Below are 16,912 nucleotides of genomic sequence, written 5' to 3' on the forward strand. Positions count from 1 at the left end.
GCCCAGACAGAAACCAGTAAACCTTTCCTAAAGCAGGATGTCTCTCTTAAAAACTCTACTCGCTACTCTGAATCCATGTCAGGTATGCTTTTCCCTCTTCAGAAAACCTCACGTTTGCTGGGATGAATTCCTTGAAACACAGATGTTTCTCCAAGAAATTCAAAAGTTCTGCCAAAGGCTGAAGAGGTGCTTGCACAGTTCTGTCAGTCCCAGCCCTGCCCACAGCCCTCTTCTGTCAGAGGGCACAGAGGGCTCGTAACCTTCGCAAAGCCTCTCTCAGAAGCTGTATGTACCCACAAAACCACCAGTACTTAGATATGGAATTTCCAAGTACCTGGGGTTACAGCCTCACTTCAGCACAAGACCTTTATGCCAGGATGATGGAGCAAAACCACCGCAAATGTCTCCTAACTGTCTCTTAACCCGGAGAATGCCAAGAGGAAACTCTCAGTTGGCATATACTGATTGATAAATTGCATTAAGAAGTAAACTGCAAATATGTAGGCACAACAGGTATAAAAACGATGAGATGTGGTTTCACTCTATGACTTTGACCTGATCACTTCAAACTCTGTGTCTATTCTCCCAATTTACTAATGACCAATTATCATCACTGGATATATTTTATATAATCTGTGAATTAACAAATGTATTCATGCAGTGACTCATTTCAACTACAGGTATTGCTGCGAAAGAGAACCAAACCAAACCAACGATGTAGCATAGAACCACCTGCGACTATCACAATGCTTATTAGCAGTTACGAGATTATCTTTCTTAAAAGCCAAATGGTCTGAAAACACAAAGTTGATATAAACTCTCATATAGCAAAACTCGACCGAATGCTGGCATGTTGCTAGCACTATATTACCATAGGACTACTCAGTTGCTTTTCACTGAGAAACACAGAAGCCACAGGGTGAAACCAGCACATGGCCGTGGTTCAGCTCTGGTCAGCTGGCTATCTTCTTTGCTGGAACAGGCATGATTACGCTGTAGCTGCTCCTCAGTGCTGGCAGATCCATTTGCACGCTCTGGGGGAGTAAGACCTCTAGCAAGAATGCAGAAGGCCTCACGCAGCAGGACCTTAGGAAGGGCTGCCATAACGTACTCACACTCTCAACTCTTACTGGAGCCTCTTATTTGAGTAATTCAGATGTAAATATGGACCTAGAACAACGTCAGTTCCAGACTCAAATGCTACAGCTCAACCCATTCTTTGGGCTACAAGCTCAGTGTAGATTTTCTACATAAAAGGGACAATTCCAAATTTAATATGGAAATCAATTTAAGGAGTCCCAGTACAAATCAGTTAACAGATTTTCCTTCTATTTTCTTCCTCCTAGTTCTTCGGCTTTGTTAGGTTTTAGGTTAGGTTTTTAAGACTGTGTTTGGTATTCCAGGCTCTTTCAGTACTACTTTTTAGCTAACCATATTATTTTAGACAACATGCCATTACCCAGAATGGCCTTCAGGCCTTCGGTTAACTGAATAAGCCATTCCACAGAGCAAACACTGATTCAACGGGGCTTGGGGTTTTTTTTGCTTACAGTACTTTCAATTTGTGATGTTTCTGTTCAGCCTAACATCAAGTAAGCCTCATATAAATACAGACATGTTTTCAGTTTGGCACAAATATATATAACGTACTGCACGCAAAACCAATGAACTACATGCAACCTCCTATGTTTTTTTTATACTCCTATCATGCACGCTTGTACAACATAACCTCAAACATGAAGTACTCGGGGATCCACTATACTTCTTTAGTAAGAGGACGTTCCTCAAATCAGAGTTGAAACACTGTCACTCTGTCACCAAGGAGTCCATCAGCCCAGAGATAACCTCCTTCCTCGTGGCGAGCTTTTGTGACAACTCTGTATCAGTCTTACTACTCAAGACAATGGCAAAACTCCCAGTGCTTGTGCGCTATAAAATTGTTTTGTAAATACAATCAAGTAGGAAGAGTAGCTAGAATCAGTCATCCTTTTTTTTTTTTTAAATCTTGACCATTTCTACCTTGTTTTTACCTCAATGTCTCCAGTGGCAGAATGGGGCCTCAAATATGCTGCTTGCATAAGGAATAAAGTACATGAAATCACAGTTATGTTGGCCAGAAGGAACCTCTGGAGGCCTCTAGCCTGATCCCCTGCTCAAAGCAAGGCCAATGTTGATGTTACATCAGGTTACTCAGGATCTGGTCCTGCTGACTTGTGAAAATCTCCAAAGATGGAGATTCCAGAGCCTCTCTGGGCCCCTGTTCCAGTGTTCAGCAGCACTCCAGGTGTGGTCTCACGAGTGCTAAATAAAGACGAAAGATCACTTCCACAAACCTACAGGCTACGTCCTTGCTAACACAGCCCAGGATGAAGTTGTCCATCTTTGTCAGCAGACCACAATGCTGACTCATATTCAACTTGCTGTCCCTTAGGACCCCCATTTCCTTTTCCTTAAAATAGCTTTTGGCCCCGTTGGCCCCCAGCCTTTATTGATGCATGGCATTACTCTGTCACAGGCTGCAGGTTTCAATTTTTATTAAACCGTTTTCTCTCAGTCCATCTTTTCAGCGTGCCAAGGTCCCTCCAAGTGGCAGTTCAAATGCCAAGCATATTGAAGGCTGCCACCAACGTGGTATTGTCCACAGACCTGCTGAGAACGCACTCCACCCCTCAGCCAGGTTGTTAACGCAAAAGTGAAAACAGTGTTGGCCCCAGTATCAGCCCCTGAGAAACACCACCCGCAATCTGGCCACCCACTGGATGTCAGTCTGCTCAGTTTTCCACCAACCTTGCGGTCTTCTTATCCAGCTTGTATATCCCCACTTTCTCTATGGGAATACTAAGTGAGACCACGTCAAAGGCTTTGCTGAAGTCAAGGTAAACGACATCCACTGCTCTTCCCTCATCCACCAAAACAGTGCTCTCAGAGAAAGCAATCAGGATGACCGAGGCACAAAATTTGCCCTTGGTAAATCCAAACCGGCTGCTCCCAATCACCACCTTGTCTTTCACACACCTGGAAAAAGCCAGAGGAGGCCATTATGGAGGCTTTGCTCTGTCATTTTCCTGGAAACTAAGGTTAGGTTGACCAGCCTGTCATGCTCTGGATCCTCCTTCCTGCAAGAAGGCATGACATTTGCCTTTTTCCAGTCATCCGGAAATCTCCTCTGATAAAAACTGTCAAAGACAAAAGACAGTGGCCTTGCAATAATGTCAACCAGATCCTTCAGCACCCTCAGATGCATCCCATCTGATCCCATGGAGCAGTTTGCTTCTGCAGTTCCCAACTCTGTCTTCTTTCATCGTGGCTAGTATTTCACTCCCCCTGACTGTGCCACTAGGCGCAGGGAACCTGAGAGGCCTCTGAGCAGACCCTGCTAATCAAAACTGAGACAAAAAAGGCACTGAGCACCACGGCTTTTTCCATGCTGTGCTTAAGTAGGTCCCTTACCTCCTCAAAGAGCGTATCCACATCTTTCTTCATCTTTCTTTTGTTGCCAAAGTAAATATAGACATTTTTCTTGGTGTTCACATCCTGTGCAGATTTCAACTCCAACTGAGCTTTGGTCTCCCAACTGGATCCCTGCATGCCTAGGCAATCCTTTTCTGTCACCTGGGTAGCTCATCCCTGCATCCACCTTCCAAACCCTCCCTTTTGGATGTTTGAGTTCAGACAAGCATGGTCCATTCAGCCAAGCTGTTCCGCTGCTGTGCCGTTCCTCTGCCACGCCTGCTCGCGTTTCACCTCACTGGAGAGACTGGTTTTGTGCTACAAGCGTGGCACCTTTGAGTATCAACTCACTCCTCTAGGCTCCGTTGCCCCCCATAGCAATCTCCTGAGGGATCTTGACAGGCAGGTTTCCTGAACAAGCCCAATTCTGTTCTCTTGAAGCACCGAGTCTTTATTCTGCTGTTTGCCTGCCTTCCTTTTCTTGGGATCTTAACTCTAAGGGCATGCTCTAGTGGCAGAGATTGTAGGGGTTTTTTTTGTGTGTGTATGGTTGGACTCGATGATCTCAAAGGTCCTTTCCAACCATGAAGATCCTATGATTCTATGATTCTAAGGTCCTAGAGTCACTGCTGCCAAGGCTGCCCTTGACCTCTACGTTGCCTGCTAGTTCCTCCTTGTTTCTGAGTAACAAATACAGCATCTGGGTCAAAAAAAAAAAAAGCATTCTTGATGCCCCACAAAAATTGGCTGGACTGCTTCTACCCCACCAGGTGGCTCTTCCAGGTGTCAGAGCAATTTTACATTCCCAAAGAAGCCTGGGCCTACAGTTGTGAGCTTTTTTCTAGTTATTTGAGGCTTCATCTGCTTCCTTTTCCTGATCAGGCAGTTTATAGCAGGTGCCCCACAATGTTCCCCCTGCTGGTCTCCCCACCGATCCCAACCCCTCAGATCTCAGTTGGCTCGTTGCTCACTCCAAAGCAGAGGAAAGCTCCAGGCAAAGAGATGCTTGTTTGTGTAGAACACAACTTCCAATCATTTCCCTGCCTGCTTTTCTAAAAAAGCTTGTATCCTTCCATCACAGTACTCGCCATGAGCTATGTCACCCTGTCCCTGTGATCCCAAAGAGGTCACAGCTCTGAAACTGTGCTGACACGTCTGATTCCTCCAGTTTCTTTCCCGGGCTGTGTGTGTTCTCACAGTGTCACACGCCCTTCTCAAGGCAAGCAAGCCTTCAGCCTCCTGCTGTCCCTGGCCAACTCGGTCCACCCCCAGCCTTCCTCCACACATCTCCTGGGGGTTGTCTCCACCCCCACAGGTTCCCCAGTTGTGGAACTTCCTTTATTTTAACCCAGAGCTTAAAACACCAACTATCTATAAAATAAACTATTCCCTGTTAGCATGGTAGGCTGTGGAAATAACAAGCAGGAAAGCACCCTGCATTCCTTGCAAAACCACAAAATTCAAGGCATTATTTTGCTTAAAAACTCAACATCATTACTGGAAAAAAAATTCTGGTTTGGCTTCTTGTCTTTGGTTATTCTTTTTTTTTTTTTTTTACTAGGACTCAACATTCGCACTCCTATTTGAGGTGCAGCAGTGTTAAACCACTGCCCATCTGCTGCGGAACAGGCAATCTGCACTATAAACTCTAATGTAATGAATTTATTCACTGATCTGTAATTTAAAGCGGTTCTGCTTTCTGCAGAACCAAGTAAAAAAAACCTCACCAAGTAAAAGAGTCTGAAATTTGATATAAAACTAAATAATTTAAACAATTGTTTTGTTTGACAGGAACAATTTCTGATGCTTTTCATAGATCAATTTTTTTTTCTGTCATAACCTTGCGCAGGGCTGTCCGGCACTGTGACGTCTGTTCTTTCCCTAAGCTGCTACTTAAGTCAGAGTGGCCAGTAAATAGAGCTACAGCAAAACCATTGCACAGACAGGACAGGGGAAGGACGGTAAATCATTTTGCTGAACTGACTGCTTGCAATGCAAAGCACGATACATTTTTTAAAAGGCTGAAATGGTGGCTAAAAGTAAACATTTCATGCCTTTTTTAAATATAAAAATAGTTGAATAAAAATATGCTCGTGGACCTGCCTCAGAGTTTGAAATCAGTTCAGCTTCTTGATTATTCTAGTAGGATACTAGATATTGGTATTTTTACAGCATTTTGTTGGATCAACATCCACAAAGTAATGCAGATACACAACTTCTACCTTAAATATTTCTCCATTATTCTCAGACTACCTGAAATGACAGACACATCTATACCTCAGACCTAATTTAAATGAGATAACTTCATCTTGTGTGATGGGTTACTCAACTCTTTTTCAAGTACATAATACTCCCACAAGGCTGAGAACTCAATTTATCAACAAAATCTTGGAAGACTTATTATTTTAAGGTAACTTCAAATTTCTTTTCTTCTTTAGAGTTTGTCTTTGAAAAGCGTGATTAATTTGAATTATATTACCAGAAACACAGGTTTTAAATTAAAATTCTGTATCCGGGTGGCATTTTTTTCAGTCGGAATTTTGAGATTGTATGTACTCCTATGTAGCTGCTTCTTTTTTTTATGACTGAATTACACAGAGGACAACATGATTTACAAATTAAGCATTCGTAATATTGTTTGTATTATATGTATTGTATGTGGAATGAATGCAATAAACCTGTGTCCCAAATCATACTATCAAAACAACAGAAAACAATTTGTGAGAAACGCGAGAGAGCTGAAACTAAACCGTGTTAAGAACTATTAGTCATACAGAAACGGAACTTTCATTAAAATGAAAAACAAGACATTTTATGCCTGCAAATAACCCTAATGTTAAAACAATCATGCTGTAGGTAAAAATCTGAATTAATGGTATGCATTTGACACTCTGAGTAGTCCCAGCCATATGCAGGCACGAAAGAGCCAAGATTCTGTATGTGTGTGATCACTACAAATGCATATTCCCTGGATAATTGCTCTTAGTTCTGACAAGCTGGTAAGTACAAAAGCTGTAAAAACTGTGCTTTACTATTTTTGCGTGTAACTGCGTATGGTAGGTAGGTGTATGTTCCGGAGAAGCTGCTCCATCTCTGATAATCTGACAAATCCAGTATGGAGGAATTTTAAATTTTACTGAACTTTCTTTCTGTGTAACCAAAAGGGCCAGTGTCAAAACTACTAGTGCCATCCCTACTGCAGGAATCGACACCACAGGGATCCAGACAGTGTGAAAAATGGGAGCCGAAGCACTGGAGACTCCACTTTGGGGGAGAAAACTGAAATCCAGCCTACAGCTCCAACCGAGAGAGCCCATCTACACTATTCCTAGGGGAAGAGAGACCGTGGGTAACCTTTTACACCAACACAGCATCTGATGATTACTGGTGTGGGGTTTTTTTTAAGATGAGAGAGTAACTTCAGGACTAAATCTCTCCATTTGGAGCTTAACGCTTCTCGGCCCTGACACCGAGCAGCGTTACCCGTGGACAGGCTCCAACCAGCGACACGGGGACGACCCGGGAAAGGCGGGTGCCCCCCCGCCGCGTTCCGCACGCCAGCCCGGGGACTGGGGGGTTCCCGGCCCGGTTCCCCGCAGCCGGCTGAGAAGCGCTCCCCCTCCCGAGGACGCCGCACCGGGCTCCCCGGGCGTGCCAAACCGCGCTCAGGCCCGGCGAGGCCCAGGGCTGATGGGGAGCGGCGGTTCCCCGCTGCCGGGCCCGGCTCTCCGCTCCCCACAGGCCGGGCGGCCTCCACGCCCCACGCCCCGGGCAGGGCGGGCGCCGTGAGCGCTCCGTGACGGCTGGGGCCGGGGCCGGGCTGCCCGCCCCACCTCGCCACGCCGCACCGCGTGTTCCCCGTTCCGGGCTGCCGCGGGTGGGCAGCGCAGCGCAGCGGGATGGCGTCCACGCTGCTGGCCCTGGCCCACTGGAGCACCTGGGCGGTGTGCGCCGTGATCAAGCTGCCGCAGCTGGCGGCCGTGCTGGCGGCCGGCTCGGCGCGGGGGGTCAGCGTAGGCAGCCTCCTCCTGGAGCTGGCCGGGTAAGGCGGCAGGGGGGACAGCGGGAACAGGTGCGACGGGACACAGGGGGACAACATGGCGGCGCCCCCCTCCTTCCCCGCCGGGGGCGGCGCGAGGGGCCGTTGGGGTGGGGCGGCAGCGCCGCGCCTCAGAGCGGTTCCCTCAGAGGGGTTCCCTTAGCGGCCCGGGACGCTGAGGGGCGCTTTGCAGTCGCAATTAATAATTAAATCCCTTCCTTCACAGCTCGTTGACTCTCTCGCATTCATGAGAATGCGTTTGAGTGGGTGTTGGAGGCGGGAGCGGCGAGCAGTCCTTGCTGTCTTTCGCTTTTAAAACCGCTCCTTTTTATAACTGAGGGTTGGCCTCCGCTCAGCCTGCTGACTCTTGGTTCGCCTGTCACGTCCGGGTGCCGCGTCCTGCCTTCATCGGGTGTACAAAATCTCTGGAGCAGAAACTGCCTATTTTAAAGCGTTTCCGCGCTGCTGGTTAAAGGGAAACTTGGCTTTTTTACCTTGCCCCAAACCAACCCGGGCCACCCACGTAGCTGGAGACAACACCTACTGCTGGGTTTAAGCCATGTATTTAGGTTATTAAATGGTCCGTGCACCCTGTTTTGCAGGTAATTGTACCAGTTAGACAGGCTTCTGTCACCCAAATAATTAAAACATAATCATTCTTTAAGAAAATTACAAACCACGTCAAACTCCGAAGATTTGTCAGTCTGTAATAAGCCTACATGGGCTAGCCTTATTAAATCTTCCTTGAAGAGCGTTGTATGGAATGGAGAATAGGGAAACGCTGTACATGCACATGTGAATGTGGGTACAGGTATGTGAGAGAAAATACCGTGAAGACCCTTGTGTTTGCCGAACTGAGGGATGGAGGTGGCCGGAACAGCCAGCCAGACGGCTGCTAGCTCCGTGCATCAAGCTGAAAAAGGCCTTTTTTTCTTCTTTTCTTTTTTTTTTTTTCCCCCAGAAAGATCACCTCCCAAAAATGGGATGTCGTTTCTGAAAGTGTCTGTGCCTTGCTTTCTGTTGGGGACACAGCTGTTGACCCAGATCTGGCGTTGTACAGATGGGTGTACGGACACCTTTCTGCACGCAGATGTGCAGAATCCCCTTGGTCTCCGCTGTGGCCGTTCGCTGCCCACGTTTCCCCATGGCACTGAACCCCTGTTGTTTCTGTTTACCCTTAATACACCTCAAAGTGAGCTAAGCTCTGGTTCCAGCAGAGAGAACCCTTACCCCAAAAAGTGGTGGTAGCATTTTAAAATCTTAATTTTTAAACTAAAAGAGGGCAGATTTAGACTAAATACAAGGAAGAATTTTTCTACAATGGGTTTGGTGAAGCACCGGAGGAGGTTGCCCAGAGAGGTGGTAGATGCCTCATCCCCGGAAACATTCAAAATCAGGTTGAATGGGGCTTTGAGCAACCTGATCTCGTTGAATATGTCCCTCATGGCAGGGGGCCTGGACTAGATGACCTTTAAATGTCCCTTCCCACCCAAACAAGTCTTATGATTCTATGAAAACCGTTCATGTGCATTGGTGTGCATTAAAAAGGCTTTATAAGTAATGTTTCAGATGAGCATGGAGAATCCATAAATGTCTCCTCAGCACCTGCATGATAACCACTAACCACGGTACCCACAGTGCTGCAGGTTCTGCGCCTGCTCTGGGCAAAAGTATTTTGGAAGAGTTACAATGAGGCTTTTTTGAAACATTTATTGGGACTGTCTGTTTGTTTAGTAGACTATTTGTCCTGCAACCTTAAAGACTTTGGGTCTGGTTGCAGAGAGCTTTGGGGCTACTGGTACAAACTGGGGTGGTTCTGCAGAGTCAGAATGCAGTGACCTGGCAGAGGAGTGACACAGAAGCGTGGTGCTGATGGCAAGGAGTATAATTTGACCCCGCAAGAAATGAGACTTCTAGGAAGTTCAGATATTTAAATTCTGAATACTGTAAAAGCCAGTTTCTTACATGCGAGGCAGTTCCTTATGCCATCTTTCTATGCTGAAAACCATCAATTTTTCCTTACATAAAACTCTGCCCTAAGAGTCCTTTTCTGTTTAATCTGCAGCCTTGAAGTTTCTGTCTAACCCCGTGGATTTGCATGAAAGTTGAAAAAAGTAAAGAAAATGCGATAAAAGTTCAATTCCTTTTAGTTACTATATTGTGGAATAGCAGGAAGGAGAATTGCCTTTCTTTGGTGCACTTAAGAACAGGCTCCGAGTCTGTCAGACAGATACAGTGGGCAATCTTCCATCAATGCAGTCAAGGCAGCTTGGGGAATGTTTTTTTACTGCTGTAAAACTTGCTTAATGTACACATTGAACTACAAACATAAATAAAGAAATCTGAGTTATCCTAGAGGTACGAAGGCAATCGCAAAGAGAAGGTAGCTTCTAGGTCTGGAAGCCTTTACTTCTTTCTCATCAGTTGAAATTAATAAAATCATGCCTTTCGCACTGTGGCATAAAGACCTTGACAAGAAGTGTGGGCAGCTTTCTACATCTTACTCTATTTGAGGGTAACAAAAACAAACTGCAGAATCATCAGGCTTGCGCTTTGTCTTGATATTTGTGTGATCAGTTTGACAGCAGGGGCTACGCCTATCTGGAGCCTTTTGGCACAACCAAAACTGTAAAAAAGAAGCTGTGAAGGAGCTGTCCTGTCCCTTTGTGCAGTCACGCTCTTTTGTGTCTTTCTGTTCAGCTTCCTTGTGTTTCTGAGGTACCAGATGTATTATGATTACCCTCTGCAGACATACCTGGAATATCCCATCATCATTGCACAAGGTAATTTTTTTAAGCCATGTGTTGGAAATAAAGCAGGGCTCATTCAGCACTTCAAGGCTTGTAGATACAGTACTCCACTGTGATGACATGCATCCATTGATCAATTCTAGCGGGGGCTGGGGGAAGAGGGAATGAACATCTTAAATAATTGAATTCCTACACATTTTATGAAAATAGATGGAGGAGAAAGATCTTATTAATACACACAAAGTGGAGTTGCAGTGTAAGCTCATCCTTTCTCCAGTGACTCCACATGGGAGAGAAACCTTATAAACACTCCTGAGTCTGAGAAAAGTTTCATTTTGGAGCTTGCAGTGTTTTGGACATCAATCAAATTTGAGAGACAAACCTGTAAGATACCAGTTTCCGTAGACATGGCACCCAGTAGAACTACTTTGTTCTGTCTAAAATTGCATTTAGGCTCTTTCCCTTCTCTGACGAGCAATCTTTTCTGTATTTCAGATGTCATTCTTCTTTTGTTTATTCTGCGTTACAGTGGAAACATGAAACGAGCTTTGTTCTATGCAGTCACGTATCCTTTGAAATCTGGGAATTTTGGTTTATGTGGCTTGTTTGGTAGTTCTTTGCATAGCAGTTATGTCATCATTTGTTTCATGCTACCGTTGTAAAGCATTTTCAGCCACCCATCAACGTGCATTCCACATTCACATGCTGATTTCTGGGATCACGGTAAAATTTCTACAAGAAGTGTAGCTGGGCTTTAGAAGGCCCACAACTGATAAGGAGTAAGACCAATTTTTAATTTACATCTTTGCTAGAGGTGCAGGGTGGAAACGATGAATCTTTTTTCCTTCATTCCTACCCGTGCAGATTGTACTTGCTATGATGAACACAGCAGTATATTGTGGGGTTTTTTTACAAATAGGATTTGGGCTTGAGAATCTCCAGGCACTGTTCAACCAATGACAGTGTGAAAAATAGGAGCAGTTAGTGTTTCAACCAGTGCGTAATATGTTTTATCTAGATTGTATAGTCTGTTGTAAAGTTTCAGTAAGATTATTTCCAAATATTTTAAAAAATCTGTTTCCCCAGGCAGTTTCAAGAGCTTTGGTACCCTAGAATTTTCAGCACTATGAAACTTAACATAATGTAAGATTTTGGGGGGGATGGTACGTGCTTACACTGCGGAAGTGGATAATAGACCTGGCCATGGTGAGTGCTGCCTGATATTTAAAATTAGGTCCACATAAGAAATATCTTTTTTTCTGGACATCTTTATCAGTGAAATCTCTCCTTATATTTGTCCTTGTAAGAATTAATCATTTGAGTTAGCTTTCAGAACAACCCCAGTTTTCAGATTCACTTCTGTGAGTAGCCAGAAAATACAGCACTGGCAAACAGACTCTCTGGAAAAAAAAATATATATTGGCTGAGGTAAGGTTGTTAAATGTGTTGCCTTAATTAAAACTAGCAAAGGTTTAAGATGGTGAAAAACGATTGCCTCTTTAGTCCTAATATCTTAATCCCCATTAATAAATCTTTAACATGAGAGGAGAAGAGTAGTGCATCAGTCAAACCATTAGAAATAGAGAATTTTAAATATTTCAGAAGATTTTTTTTCCCTTTAATCCTAGAATTCTGCAAGAAAAATATAATCTCATAATGGCCTATGGGTGTTAAAGATGGTCTTTGCACTTTTCATCAGAACAGAGAAAGTTAAAATTTCATTGAGATGAACTGGAGTTGCTAATGCAAAAGATGATACAAGTGGGGCTAAAAGCTTCTAAGCCTAATATCGATCCTTACTTGCAAGGGAAAGCTGGGCATGGCAGAGAGACCCGTGTGGAGGTCCCCTCTCCCCGCTGCCTTTGCAAAATCCCCTTCAAAAGGTTGACAGGGTGAATAGTCTGTTCCCTTCATTTTTTTTTTCCCACCAATTGGACTCATTTTCCACACATTCCTGTCAGTTTTCTCATTCTTTTATGGTTTTGTTTGCCAGACATGATGGTAACAGATGGTCTGAATCAACCTTGCTGTTTAGACTAGATCAGTCTCATTTTAGCTAACTTTCATAAACAGTTTTATGTAGCAGGTTGAGAGGCTTTTTTATTTCTTTGCCTCTTATTGTATTTGCCTCTATCAAGCATTTGCCAACAGCAGTAGCATTTGTTGCGCTCTTTGAGCTTCTTTCTGGGCAGTACCTCAGAAATCGGTCCCTTTCAATGGTAGAAGTTCTTTCTCTTTTTTTATCTGCTTTTCAGAATTTGTGCACATTCATCAGTGCGGCCAGTAAGCTGACTCAGCTGCGGTGTCTTTGGCAGACAAAAGATTCTGGACAAGTGAGCGCCTTGACCTGGAGTATGTCTGCATATACCTGCGCAAGTAAGCTATGGGCAACTTGGTGCAAAGCACTGAGTGTTCCTCTTTTAATGCCATATCTCCTAATGCCTCTTTCACTAGGTCTTTACTCAGTCATAGTAGGTAAAAATCTTGCCTAATGTAGTTTCCCTTAGTGCCGACTTCTGAGACTCAGATACCAAACAGTCTCTTGAAGTCACGCTTTATCACTGGCACCAGCTCAGTCAAAGTGACACTTTGACTTAGAAAACATGCAAACACGGTCGAGGGAACCTGATACAGTTGAAATAACGGCAAGAGTGTCTTTACGAAGAAGACTTCAGTGTTCTAGGATTTAATAAAATTGCTAGTGATCCAGCATGAAAAGGTGCTAACTTTTGAGTTAGACAGTCAGGCAATGCTAATTCTGAAAAGGCATCTACAAATAAATACACACTTAATGCTAAATACCTTTAACTCTATGACTACATGTAAATATATTTCTCGTCAGAGGAGAATTTAAGAATGTACCAAGAATGATGATTTGTGCGGTTCATGTGTTAATTATCTAGTGGTCTGCATGAATAGTTCTTCTACAGCTATTTGTCAGAAATGCCTTTGTCATATTCACAAAACTTGTTTAAAATATTCTTACTATAAAACATAGTGATGCTGGATCTATTTCCCTATGAAAGAAATGTTTTTAGGTCAATAATTAATTAGGAGTTTGCTGAACAACGTCAATAAACTTGTAAATGGTTCTAGTCTGCTGCAAATGTGAAATAATTAATGTTTAGATTTGTTGTGGGAAGGAAAGCTGAATTCCTCCTATTTGCAGAAGCCTAAAAGCACGTGTGTGAACATTGTCAATGGTTCAGTCATGCTAACTCGATTGTGGGTGTAGCTCAGTATCAACTGCTGAAGGAGGGGGCTGGACAGAAAGAGAAGCAGTAAACTCTGACCACATCTAATCTAGCGAGATAGATAAATAGATAAAAATTCTAATGATATTCGTGATTTTCTCATTAAAAAAGAACCTTAACACACTGTCACTCAGCTTTGAGAGCTTCATCTCTGAAGCTAAAATAGTGCAGAACGGATGCACTAGAAGTGGGAATATCTGTACAATGTATATTTTTGTGCAAGATTATCCCCTATTGAAAAACTGATATTTCATCATTTTTTGAAGGTATAAACGTGTTTTATCTACTCCACTAATCAGAATTCATTCAATTTACAGCAAGAATAGTTACAACTGTAATGACTACGAATGATCGCGCAGGTAAGTAAGGTATGGAATTGCCTGTCTTTCCAAGAGAATAGCTGCCGTGGCCGTTTTTAGCTGTTTTGTAAAAGCAGCTACCTGGTCTCAGAAGAACAAACCATGAACCTGGCGGTTTAGCACAGCAAGAGAAGGAGTTACTGATAAAAAAGTAGCACAGGATACAAATCAGTCAAATACCTGAAGAAAATAGAAAAAATTCAGCCAACCCTGCTTATGTTTATCAAAAGCCATTATTTTTTTCAAAAGGCAAAACCACTAAAAATTAACTTATGAAAATAGCAGAATAAAGCATTAAAACCTTTAGTATTTAAATACATAAATAAATTTAGTAAAATACAACTTAATAAATCTATAAGAATTGAGTGATAGCTTTTCAAATATTAAGTGTTTCCTTTTCTCGTTGTGGGGTTTGTGCGTTAAAAAAATTTTCTATAAAGCTATTTAAAGTTCAGCTTAATATATGAATAATTCTAGGCACAACATGCAGGAAGTTTGTAGCAGGCTGAAAATGGAATGGTACATTGGTAAGAAACACAAAAAACTGGCTTAAAATATATAATTTGCAGCTGATTTCATTATAAAGCAAATTTATTTAACAGCTTCTTACCATCCTCACAAAACTGAAAGAGCTACCGAGCGCAGCAGATTTTTCAGTAAAGCAAGACTTGGTGGATGTAAGAGGAACAAAATCACATTGTACTTTATTTGGTGGTTCCTTGTTCTAGTTCAAAACTGGTATTTCATCAGAAACATCATATGAACAGAATTTTTTTTTTAAGCAGCACAATAAGGCTGTAGTTTTACAAGCAGTTCAAGTGGCTCTTTCACTGGGAAAGGCAGTCCCCTTTTCAGTCGCTCATTTTCACCACTGCGCTTGCTGCTTTCTCTTTGCTGGAGCAGGAGTTTGTGGGGCCTTGCAGTTAACGGCATCACCAAAAACCTGGCATAATGCACACGTAGAAATTAGTCTGGGTCAGTTGTCGAGTCCACTTCACCCACAGCATCACACTTACGCTGATTAGAAGCGAGAGAGGTACATTGAGGGGAAGGAGGAAGGGAGGGAACCACCATGAAAGTAAAAAGCTGGCTCTTGGAAAGTCCAGCTGGCTCTGGTTAAAGCTGCTTTTTACAACAGAGCACGACACTCTTTGGAACGTGGAGGAGACGGCAGCAAACATTGGGAACTGTGCTGCTCTAATGGAAAATGTTCCCAGTTAACTTCTAACACACTTCTAACGCTTTGGCACGTTCATCTTGGTTTCGTACACACTTGTGAAACTGTCAAATATCACGTATTTCTGAAACAGTTTTGTGTACATTTCTGTGAATATTCCATTTACCAAATGGATGTTAGATATAGTCGGAATTGTGGTCTCACAGTAGAGAAACTACGCTTATTTTGGTTTAAAAAAAATACGAAAGTTAATCAAGATACTGGAAAACTGCTTTTTTCTCAGTTGTCAGATTTCCTCTCATTAAAATCTGATAGATACAAGTATTTCCTGTCTCCATGAAGTCTACGCTTAACAGATGGCAGCAGAGAATAATCCCTTAATTATAAACAATGCACGCAACTATGAAGGACACGTGAGCTGCGGCTCCAAGTTTAATTTTAGGTGTAAATAGAAATTTGTATGAGGCTACTCAAACTTGTACTATTCACCTGGTTTTGTCACAAACGAGTTAAAGGTGCTGTAGTGTAATATTTTCAGACACCACTCGCAAGTGCTAAATGCTCTTCTCTGCTATATTTACTTTGAGAATTTCTGGGTTCCTGAACAAGATCATTTAAACTAATTGACTGAAAAGAGTTGCAGAATGGGAACCCGCCTATTTGTACACCAGTGAAGGCTTACAAAACAACGTGTCTTCTGAAAATGGCAGCAGTTGATTTTTTTTTTTATTTATGCTTACAAGATTATTTTTTTCCCTTTTAGTTCTCATCCGTTTCATTACCATGCTCATTCTCAATATTTGGGTCACAGCCACAATCCTGCGCTACAGGAAAACTAAAAAGACTGATTAGAAGATGCTCGTCAGCACACCACATAGGTACCATCAGAAGAACCTGATACAATTAAGGTTAAACACCAGAACCAAGGTTGGGGAAGCTCGCTCTCTTGTAGGCTAGTATTTAGCCCTACGCATATTTAGTACGGTCTTGCTTATTTTCTCTTAGAAATAATTCTGATATGATACTTAATTTAAGCAGCATATTTTTATTGGTCATTTAAGACAAGTTTCACTGATACCACATTTTCTCTGGCTTTTTTTTACTAAATGAACAAGGTATTTCGTATTTAGATGTTTATATATTCTCATATCACTTCAGTACTTTCCGGTTACATATAAGCAGTTTTCTTCAATCATACAAGAGCAATTTTGCACCAACATATCAACTCATCTTTCCGCATCTGCTGCAAGTCTGAAAAACTACAACAGATGTTTGTCATCTTCTTGCAAACAACTCAATTAGTTCGCCATTAACTATCTGTATTTTAGGATGAAGAAAATCTGAGTCAAGGCCCAATCCAAAATAAGGTTCTAGATCTGTTTTACTAAGTCACAAATCCAGTTGGGATTGTAGCGCTTACATGCAACACTTAAGTAGCACAATTTATACAGCTGATACAGGGTACCCGCCGTCACTTCCTTCAGCACACCCGGTTTTTAACAGGAGAAGAGCAAAAACTCAACCATGAATTCTTCTTTTTCAACCTGAGCTCTCATTCACCGCACACACTGCTTTGGCAACAGCAGAGACTAGAATGTATAGAAATTAATGGAACTTTGACGGACAGAGTTAAAAACTGTGTTGGAGCAGAAGTTCCTGAACTGATACCCAGAGCCCCCAGTGAATCCACACTGAGGGTGACCCTGCGTCACAGCAGACTCGTCTCAGGTGGGTCTCGGGTCCTGGTGACACTGTGCTGTGCTTTGTCAGTGTTTAGCCCGTCTGTGCTAAGCGTGCTGAAGAACGTAAAGACTTCAGTTTTTACTTTCGAGATTCTAATCAATTTGTAGTGGGTATATTAAAAAAGGGAAAAGGATATTATT

The 16,912-nt window shown here is 42.8% G+C and overlaps 1 protein-coding gene across 2 annotated transcripts; it reads left to right on the plus strand.

Annotated features, from left to right (window-relative positions):
- The first annotated feature begins 7,027 nt into the window (after nucleotides 1-7,027).
- On the plus strand, nucleotides 7,028-16,809 carry SLC66A3 (solute carrier family 66 member 3). 2 transcript variants are annotated; one of them, XM_063330486.1, is made up of 7 exons: nucleotides 7,028-7,492; nucleotides 10,190-10,272; nucleotides 10,735-10,804; nucleotides 11,388-11,445; nucleotides 12,495-12,615; nucleotides 13,811-13,861; nucleotides 15,793-15,898. In XM_063330486.1, the coding sequence occupies exons 1-6, from the start codon at nucleotides 7,350-7,352 to the stop codon at nucleotides 13,858-13,860; spliced, it is 525 nt and encodes a 174-aa protein (XP_063186556.1). In that variant the 5' UTR covers nucleotides 7,028-7,349; the 3' UTR covers nucleotide 13,861; nucleotides 15,793-15,898. The 2 variants fall into 2 exon arrangements, with proteins under 2 accessions (XP_063186556.1, XP_063186554.1); XM_063330484.1 differs by having other exon boundaries at nucleotides 7,034-7,492; nucleotides 13,811-13,852; nucleotides 15,793-16,809.
- Nucleotides 16,810-16,912: the final 103 nt, after the last annotated feature.

Source organism: Chroicocephalus ridibundus, chromosome 3, assembly GCF_963924245.1.
Source record: "Chroicocephalus ridibundus chromosome 3, bChrRid1.1, whole genome shotgun sequence".
NCBI classification, from domain to species: Eukaryota; Metazoa; Chordata; class Aves; order Charadriiformes; family Laridae; genus Chroicocephalus; species Chroicocephalus ridibundus.

What these genes read in the sequence shown, in the direction of transcription:
- SLC66A3 (XM_063330484.1), top strand. Translation starts at nt 7,350, where the DNA reads ATGGCGTCCACGCTGCTGGCCCTGGCCCACTGGAGCACCTGGGCGGTG. An exon ending in TCCCATCATCATTGCACAAG is followed by an intron (nt 10,273 to 10,734) that starts GTAATTTTTTTA and finishes TCTGTATTTCAG; the next exon opens with ATGTCATTCTTCTTTTGTTT. An exon ending in GTCTGCATATACCTGCGCAA is followed by an intron (nt 12,616 to 13,810) that starts GTAAGCTATGGG and finishes TTCAATTTACAG; the next exon opens with CAAGAATAGTTACAACTGTA.